The sequence below is a fragment of the Chenopodium quinoa genome, unplaced genomic scaffold (genome assembly GCF_001683475.1).
Source record: "Chenopodium quinoa cultivar QQ74 unplaced genomic scaffold, ASM168347v1, whole genome shotgun sequence".
Taxonomy (NCBI): Eukaryota; Viridiplantae; Streptophyta; class Magnoliopsida; order Caryophyllales; family Amaranthaceae; genus Chenopodium; species Chenopodium quinoa.
The window spans coordinates 1042431-1052392 of record NW_018742980.1 but is presented as its reverse complement, the minus strand read 5'-3'; the positions used below and the strand labels follow the sequence as shown (position 1 = coordinate 1052392).

The 9962-nt window shown below is 32.5% G+C and overlaps 1 protein-coding gene across 1 annotated transcript; it reads right to left on the bottom strand.

Annotated features, from left to right (window-relative positions):
- Positions 1 to 2885: 2885 nt before the first annotated feature.
- On the bottom strand, positions 2886 to 6775 carry LOC110729358 (methylsterol monooxygenase 1-1-like). The gene is made up of 5 exons (XM_021909089.1): positions 6319 to 6775; positions 4008 to 4330; positions 3720 to 3867; positions 3483 to 3512; positions 2886 to 3236 (listed from the first exon to the last, which is right to left on the bottom strand). The coding sequence occupies exons 1-5, from the start codon at positions 6646 to 6648 to the stop codon at positions 3186 to 3188; spliced, it is 882 nt and encodes a 293-aa protein (XP_021764781.1). The 5' UTR covers positions 6649 to 6775; the 3' UTR covers positions 2886 to 3185.
- Between the last annotated feature and the right edge of the window lie 3187 nt (positions 6776 to 9962).

Below are 9962 nucleotides of genomic sequence, written 5' to 3'. Positions count from 1 at the left end.
AAAAACACAGTGAGTGAGCTTCTAGTGTAAAGCCGAGTGATTAGTACTCTTGGAGTGCTGAGTAGAACTTAAGTCAGGGACTTAGGTTGGGTAGGGTAGGGTCCTATCGAGTAGCAAGTTCAGTCTGGAACTTGTGAAAAAACTCTGATTAAAGTAGGTTATAACTAGGAGTGTTTGGCCTATTATTGTGAATTTGTTGTGTGTTGAAAATCCCTTCAAGTCGAGGTTTTACTTCTAATTAGACCCTGGAAGATTTTCTCGTAAATATCAATGTGCATTTTCAAGTTCCTATTAGATTTGTTTTAATTTTCGCAAAAAACAAGCACTTAGAAACTTATCACAATCCACCCCCTCTTTTAGCATTTCATCTCAACTAACATTAGAAGTGAAAAATACTTGTACAATTGTCAATTTAAATAGTTTTATTATTACCTAACAAAAGTAACAAGATTCATTTGTTTTCCCTGTTTCGTGGTGGTGGTGTCGACAACAAATTAATTTTGGTAGAGATGTGCCCAATAAGGCAATAACTAACCTACCATATTAATTGTTTTTAGTCTAGTACAAGCTAAATCAAGTAAGGTTTTTTAGTCTAGTACAAGCTAAATCAAGTTAATTTTTTAGTCTAGTACAAGCTAAATCAAGTGAAGTTAATTATTTTTGGTCCCTTTAATCCTTTATTGTTGTCCTCCTTAGTCAATTGCATCCACTGTTGTACAACAGTCCTTTCTTAATGACAAAAATGACAATCATTGCCGACTTGCCGTAATACATTTAATTTCTTTTTATTTATTTTTTTTTCATTTTTTTTATTGATAAAATCATTAAAATTTTAGGGCTATGCCCTACCCGGTGACTTGTCTATTTAAATTTATATGTCCTTCATTAATATAAGGATGATAAATTCATATTTATGATTACCGCTCACATAATTTTATGGTAGTCATACTTAAATGACTACCATTATACTAAATTTTGTTATTGGCTGATTTTTTTTTTTTGAATATCAAAATTAATTATAAATGTTTTTTTATATTTTAAAATTTTATTTTTTATTTTTTTATAATTAATTTATGAATTATTTTTAAATTTTAGTAATAATAAAAATTGAATTTTGAATATTAATTAGAAAGATTATAAAAAAAATTCAAAAATTATTTCAAGATTAATAAATGAATTTTAAAAATTATATAAATGATTAATAATTAATTTTAATATCAAAAAATCAAAATTAATCAATAAAAATTAATATAATGGTAATCACCCCATCGCCGCCAATTAATAACTAAAATAAAATTCCATACCATTTTCACAAATAAAACATAACCGTCGATAATTAGACTTGAAAATTACTATGAAATGCAGTTTAGACTTTACTACAGTAGTACAATAAAATCTAGACTACTAAGCTTAGACGCTAATGCTAGAGGATGAATTAATCTGCATGTTTATAACAAATGGGGAGAACTATTGAGATACATCCATCAATTTTACAAGAACACAAGGTAAAGGAACCCAGAAGCCCACAAGCCAGAGCTCATACCAAGGTTCCATATTAAAATCAATTGACAATAGAAGAAGTATGCCGATTGAACTATAAACCGAAAGCTATTTGCATTCTTTTTCAATGTGAGACAAAACACAACTCACACCTGTACTTAACAATTACAATTTTGACGAATTCCCTCTTGTTCAAATGTTGATGGAAGGTAATGTGGCTGATGTCAACCTTCAACGGGCAATTGCAGAGATAAAAGAGGCTTAGCAAAAGATACAACTAGTGTACGTAGCATTCACAAGCTAAGGTGACAGACAACGTATACATCCAACACATTTACTTGCTACTTAATTAAAGCAACTTCTACCTCTTTATCTTTTTCTATCATATATTACGGATTATTACTCCCTTCGTTTTTTTATAGGCTAGAGATGAGATTGTGCGGAATTTTAGGAGCTTTAATATAATAAGAAGTTATTGGGATAGATAAGGTTATTATTTTATTGAAAAGTAAAGTGTTGTGAGAAGGAGTGGGGACCATTGAAGAAGTGAGAAATGATAAAGTAAGAAAGAGTGGAGACATTAGTGGGTAAAGAAATATTATTAAATTGTAAGAGATTTTCAAAATTGGAACTCTAGCTTATAAAAAAAGCGGACGAAAATAGTAACTCTAGCTTATAATGAAAGGAGTATAATTTATCAAATAAATACTTCGTACTATTATTTGTTGGTGCTGGCCGATGTAGAGGTGAGCATTCCGTAAATCCAATATTAAAACCAAAACTAACTAAGAACAGGCGGTCGGTTTTGGAATTGGAATTAGATCCGGTGGTTTTAGTTCTAGGTAATAATATTAAGAATTGTATAGCAGATGGTTCCGGTTCTCTAATATTTCAAAAGCTAAACCGAATGACTCTTCTGGCTTAATTGTTTAGAAAGTGAATGAACCCCTATTTGAGACTTCTTATGCTTTATCCCCATGACTTTCACACTTTGTTTTGACGGAAGGAAATAGAGGGAAAGTAAGAGAAAGGAAATGAAGGTATGTATTATCTTTTATTTGGATAACAAATGTGGAAGGAAAAAAAATTTTGGGAGAGAAATGGAGGGATTATATTATAAGAAATTAATCTCTCTAACAATATTGAGATCTGGAAGGAAAACTCATTATTTTCTTCCCTTCCCTCCCCTTGCCCTCCCTCCCTCCCTCCCTTTCCCTTCCTTCCCTTTTCTCTATCCAAACACATCGTTAAGGTGATTACGTTGACTCACTGACTCCTTAAATTAAAGACAAAAATTGAAAATGACTAGCGTCCATCATGGAATTATTACTGAGCCAATCAACCAAATTTAAGTGCTACTGTTAACATGCATCATATCGTAGAAATGTAGAATGTATGGAAACATGGAATAGATCTTGCCATTTACTAGCTTAAGGGATCTAATAAGGTAGCTTAAGGATACTCGAAAAATGGCATCGAACATCATAGACTGATTTATTAAGTTTTTATTAACCCCATATAAGGATGCAATAATATTACAAATAAAAAAATAAAAATTTGTACGAAACTACATCATGTAAAGAAGGGGCAACATTCGACCAGCAGCTAAGCTTTATTTGCTTATAATAACAACGAATGGACATCTTCCTTGAGGTCGATCGATACAATGAGCGCCAAGGATATCCCTAATCGATTTTGAGTCCTTGTTGGCCATTGCTGCTCGAATTTTCTTTCAACTGCATAAAAACAATGTACCAAAATTATAATGCATTCAATGGCATAACTAGGTTGATGAAGTTCAATAAAGTAAGTAATCTGTGTAAATAAACCTATCACACTTAACATTATATCTAAACTACTTTAAAAGACTAATCTCGTTTTGATAACGCTTGGGTGGGGGTGGCTACATGGATGATGGATTCAAGTGACAAATTGCACCAGGGTGTAGAATGGAAAATGTACTCATAAGGTGTACGGAGTACCTTTGCAACCTTCTTTTGGTAACGATAGCCCTGATAAGACATCATATCAAATGTATAGGCATCAGTACGTGTATGTATAATATATCATAGTTCAACTAACAAGAAAATTAATCAATGTAAAATTGATCATAGATGACTAATATAAGGTCATATTTATTTGTAAATTGTAAATCGTAAATCATAAACTGAGAACAAATAAGGTCATAATTAACTAACAATAAAACAAAATGTAATCACCTTATCAGTCCCATAGATGTAATCACAGTAAGTGAAGACCGAAGCAAAATTACTATGGCTTTGTCCTCCGACGTAGTGATGGTAATCATGGTACTCCGCGCCACCATAGAACGGAATGTACTTTGTTGGTGTCCATGGAAAGTCATATCTACATGACAAACCATAAAAGTTTTTAGAAACAATCTCACATAGAACTCCAATATCCAACAATATTGAAACATAAATATATATTCAAAACATAATAAAATAAGTCATATGGTGGTAATATAAGCGTCCGTAGTCCTGTACCCGCTGTGAGTTTCAATAGCCTCTATGTGTCTCAAGACCATCCACAACAAGAACGTAGTGATATGACCTGGAACCATGGCTGGACCAAGAAACGCTGGAAATCCAAGGATCAAGATTTCAGACCAATGTGAATAGGGTGCTGCGAAACCAATAGGGGCGGTATACTCATGGTGCACCTTATGAATGTTCTCATACCCCCATTTCGAATGCAAAAGTCTATGAAGCCAGTAATTTGTGTAGTCCTCAACTACCAAATATACTGTTAATTGCATCAATATTTCCCATTTTGATGGCAATTGTAATCCTGTCCTTATCCCAATGAACTGCCACACGTTTCATCAGCCAATTCAATACAAATAAAGCAAGGTTAGAGTAATCATTACAAGGAAAAGATTGAAATAATCATCATAATATAATAGCGATCAAAAGTACTACCTCAGTTTCATATTAGTTGTAACTTTGGAATATTTTATATTTCACAAATAATACTTCAAAAATAATAACTCAAAGTTGTAACTAATATGAAACGGAGGTACTATATAGATAATTAGAGCATTCGGCATCATGTGAAATTTTGTTACATTTAGATTGAAATGAATAGAATTATTTAATTTTCTTCCTTTAAAACATTTTTTAAAAAACCACCCTCCTTTTTTCTTGAATAATTTCAACCTTTGCTTTTCCTACAGTATGGTACTACGGATGTCAATGGGGCGGGGCGGGGCGGATGTTGGCCTTCTCATCCCCATCCCCATCTAAAATTTTCATCCCCATCCCCATCCCCGCGGCGGGTCTAAAATTCATCCCCATCCCCGCCCCGGCCGGTACAATTCCATAACCATCCCCGCCCCAACCCCAACTTGGATATCCACCCCCACCTAATCCCCACCTAAGACCCGCCTAATCCCCGTCTCCCAAATACGCAATCCTTCATAATTAATAAAGATTGCAAAAGAAAAAAATTATTGTTAATATTACACATTTTTTTGCTTATAATATAAGTGTAGTACAAAGTATTATATTTACTATTTTATTTTATATATTTTCTTTTATAAAATAGTATAAAAGAATAATTTTGTTTTTAAAAATATATGGATGTGGAGATGGGACGGGTACGAAGTGGGGTAGGCAGTGGCGGACCCAGGAATTTCCGACTGATGAGTCACAATCGATAACCAAATATGTAAAAAAAAAAAAATTGACAACATGACAAGCTTAGCTCTCTAATAATTGACAAGATTAAAATCTGTACAAGCATTAGGGTGTATTCACAATTTGACAGACATAATTGACTATATCATTAGGGTGGGTCGACTATATCATAAACAATCGTCCGAATCGCCAATCAAATCAGCACATATGCAAAACCCCATATAAATCTACCAAAGTCAATGGTGTATTGACAATTTGACAGACATAATTAACATCAATAAACACCCTAAATAAACACTGATTACAATTCACATGGTCAAAAAGGTTCAAATTTCATCAAAAACCCAACAACATTAACAAAAGGTTCAAAGTTTACCAAACAAACAACAACAAAATCAACCAAAGAAAATAATTTTTTTTTTTTTTAAAAAAAAAACTTAGAAATTTTTTTTGGGCCCTGGTGAGTCATTTGACTCACCATGCACAAGGGCAGGTTCGCCAATGGGGGTAGGTGGGGATGGAGTGGGTACAACCTAAAATCCACCCCCGCCCCATCACCCATGGGCCATGGCGGGTATGGTTTTTATCTCCTTCCCTGCCCCATCACTCGTCAAATCAAGAGCAATCCCCGCCCCGTTGGGGCAGGAATGGGGCGGGTCTCCTATTCCTATGTACACAGTATACTGACATATTGAGCAATCGAAAAACTACAAAAACTTGATACGTTATACGAGTAATATATTATGTGCATTGACATAAATAAAATACTGACTAATTTGTCTACTAGAATAAAGTAAAAAAATAAGAATATATGGATCACATGGAAAAAGTATAGTCAGAGTACAATAGTACAATGTAAAGAAAGATAGTCGGACTTAAAGTGAACTCGTATTTGGAGTATTTTCATGCCAGGTAAACTTTTATCAGCTCAACTCGACTTCCACCACATCCTTCATCTACAACATTGCGAGCTTAATTATACTTTATTTGTTTGCGCATGCTCTTTTTTTTCTTTAGTTTTGATTGAAAAGTTGATAATTTAGCTAAAATATAACATGGATTTGTTTTTTGTAGTAAACAGCTAATTCAAGACTAACAATTGGTGGCCATATATAATTGAATAGCACAAAAGATAAAAACAAGAGAAATAAAAATGGACCTTGTAAGCAGGGTAGGAGACCAGTTGAAGCGGACCAACAACGAGGAAAAATAACTTGATCACGGCCTTATAGCAAGACATTATTTCAGCGAATGACAACCTGACTTTAGGCTGGATTTTGTACCGCGCAATCTTGGCCGCGCCAAGAAGCTCAACAACGACGAGTGGTAGAGGGATTAGAGTAAAAACGACGTAGAGGAAGATAATGTTATGGCAGTACAAAATGAAATCTGATTTATTAGCTGAGTAGTTAAACCAAAGAGTTTCTGCATAGGTGAGTGTTCCGTTTAAGGCGGTTTCCGCCTCGTTGATCGTCTTGTAAGGCAACATTGTGGAACTTCCCGGCCAGCCGAAGTGCTAAAAATCACTGGTGTGTTGGAGCTTGCGTTGTTAATTTTTCTTTCGGTTTTAATTTCTTTGATTATTGTATTTTTTGTTTGTTTGTACAAGGAAACACGTACTAGCCACAAAGAAATTATCCTTTTAATGATAGGTTGAAAGTTTTATAACTTACTTGTTTAACTAAAAAAAAAGGGAATGATGCTAGGAAGTGCAAACGAACAAATTATACTTTCTCCGTTTTATTAATATTGTAACAATTGACTTTTTACACTATTCATTACTCTTGTTTGACCATATAATATGATTTATACGTTAAGCAAAATATAGTCATGTGGGATCTTGTTGGATTCGTCTCTTTCACAATATCAACTTTTTATAATTTTTACTCTTACACAATTATACATATTTAGCATATAAAATGTGCTTCTCTTCCTTGTTACAATATTAATAGAACGGAGGAAGTAACAATTTAACGATCCACAAAATTTTTAAGACATTAATTCTTTTACTAAGAAATTTCTCCTCTGTCATATAATATAAAATATTCTATATAATATAGTTTTGGCCTATTTCTATTTTTTGTGGTCAAATTTTGAAATTTTTTGACTAATAATTCACATAAAAATATCACAAATTTTTGTATGTGGCTAGCCACACCGTGTGGTCCAATTACTCGTTCAGGGGTTACTCGAGTTACTCGGTCAGGGGTTACTTAAGGGGTTACTCGGTCTAGGGTTACTTGAGGGGTTCGGTCGGGTGTTACTCGATCAGAGGTTACTTGAGGGGTTACTCGGTCAAGGGTTATTTGAGGGGTTACTCGCTCAGGGGTTACTCGATCAAGAGTCACTTGAGGGGTTCGGTCAGGGGTTACTCGAGGGGTTACTTGGTTAGGAGTAACTCGAGTAACCCCGGCCACACGGTGTGGCCAGGCACACAGAAAAATCTCCCTATAAATATATTAAAAAAAATATGGTCATATAAGATATTGTTAGATTCGCCTTAAAATGTGTAATTTTATAATATCAATTAAACTTTTTACAATTTTTGTTAAAATGTAATTAAAGATATTGATGATTATAGGTACATCTTAAAGACAGTGTAAACAAAAATAAAAAATATTATAGTGTGCAATGGAGGGAGTAGTTTTAATACACTGAAATGGAATTTAAGAATAGGGAGGAGCATATCCAATGGTTGTAGTTAGGGACTTGCTTGCAATTTAGAAAATTTCCTAGCTACTAGCTTGACCATTGGAGCTAAAAATGAATTGAAATTTGTTTGGTCAAGTATAAGCTAATTTGCTTGAGAAAAAACATGCTAAGAAGAGAAATTGATATATTAGCAAAATAAAATTTAAGAAGCTAATTTAATGAGGAAATTAAGGCTTATTTAAATCACAACCTTAGCTAGTTGCTAATCATTGGTGCACAAACTAGCTACAAAAGAGATTGGCTTAAAATCTTATGTGGCATAACAAGTTAATTTACTAATTAGCTTACCATTGAAGTTAAGAAGAGAAAAGGAGGTAAAGTGTTTCCGGTGCTTTCTCTTCTTCAATATAGACCTAAACTTCCTGTAAAATTAAAAACAATATGGAACTAAACTTTTCTAAAACTATTAGACTTGGTTGAAGCTACTTGGAACTTATTCTCGTAGGAACAAATTGAAGCTTTGGGAACTTATTGTATCGACCTAATTGGAACCCATTATAATTCTTTTAATCTAAGGGCCGGGTATTCATAATGTAGTTCGATTTGTCACCCAAATTAAATCAAATTAAATTACAAAAGTGTAAGTTTGAATATTTAAACGCACTGCAAAATATGGTTTGCTGTGATGCAGTTTAATCACAGTTTTTATATAATGCAAAGAACAACAATATTAAAAATTTATACAATATATTATGATAATTATAATTTAATGATTAATTTTATTTAACGAAATTATGGTAAATATGAGCAAACTCACTTATAATGCAAATTCTGCTCATTTGAATCATATAGGCAAAATCGGTTTTGAGAATGAATTTTGCTTATTTTTGTGTTAATAATTTGTTGGAAGTTAAGACATTTGGGTTTTTTTCCGGACGTACGTGTGAGGGAATGAGCAAAATCTAGTTATTAGAAAAAGAAAAAGAAAAAGAAAAAGAAAAATAAAAACGGAGAGATAAGGAGAGAGAAAGTGAAATAATTTAATAAGAATTTTGATTATAAAATAATATTAACTCCTAGAAATGAATTAATTTGAATTCATCATTCACTTAATTCTTCAAAATAAACAAATTTGATTTAATTATATAAGAGTTTAGAGGATCAAAGGAGGAGGATAGAGAAAGTGAAGGCGAGGGACGAACAATTGAAGATGACTTTAAAATAAACACAGTATTACGAAATTATTTAAAAGTAAAATCTTATTACCAAACTTATTTTCTTACGAAATTGTTGTTTTTGTACAATTGAGAGAAAAAAATATTTGTAGAATAATTGTAGAAGAGGTTTAAAAGTTCTGCTCGTTTTTATAAATGAACAAAAATTATTTGTCCATTTAATGTAAATGAGCATATACAAAACTCTGTATATGGTTTGTATCTAGCAAAGCACAATTGGTTGTGGAATCAAGATTACCGTTTTTATAAATCTAAATTATAAATATGAATTATAATATGTGATTTGAACCACAAGTCCACAACTGTACGTATTAAAATGTGGTTTGCAAAATTGCAGTGCGGTAGGTTTTAGTGGTTAGACAAGTCCATTTGACAACGTTGTGAATATGAAGTAGATCAATATTACAGTAGTCCATTTACCATTCTAGAAGTAATACCGTGCCCTATTTGACATTGAAAGTAATACCGTGGCCCATTGGACATCAGATTAATATTTGATCCATAATTGTTCCTTTTTTTTTCCATTTTTTTTTATTTTTTATTTTTTATTTATTTATTTATTTATTTATTTATTTATTTTGTTTTTAGAGGAAAGTATTATTGTATCCAATAGTTACCAATTTTATTTATTTATTTATATTTTTTTTAAGGAGTTTTTGACATGAGCTTAAGCACACACATATTTGTGGATGTACGGTAGATCAATGGTTAGACAATAAAGATTTCTAGAGTTGTTCACCATCTGAGTAGGGGGTTGAGAGGAGGTATAAAGACTAAAGAAAATGAAGTAGGACAACGTTTTGTCAATGACTTATTGATCCTAGTGAAAGGGAGCATTAGGAGAGTAAATATGTTGATTGTATGCTCCCTTTTGTTCTTTAATGTTTGTCCCAATTTTCTTTATAAAACATAAATG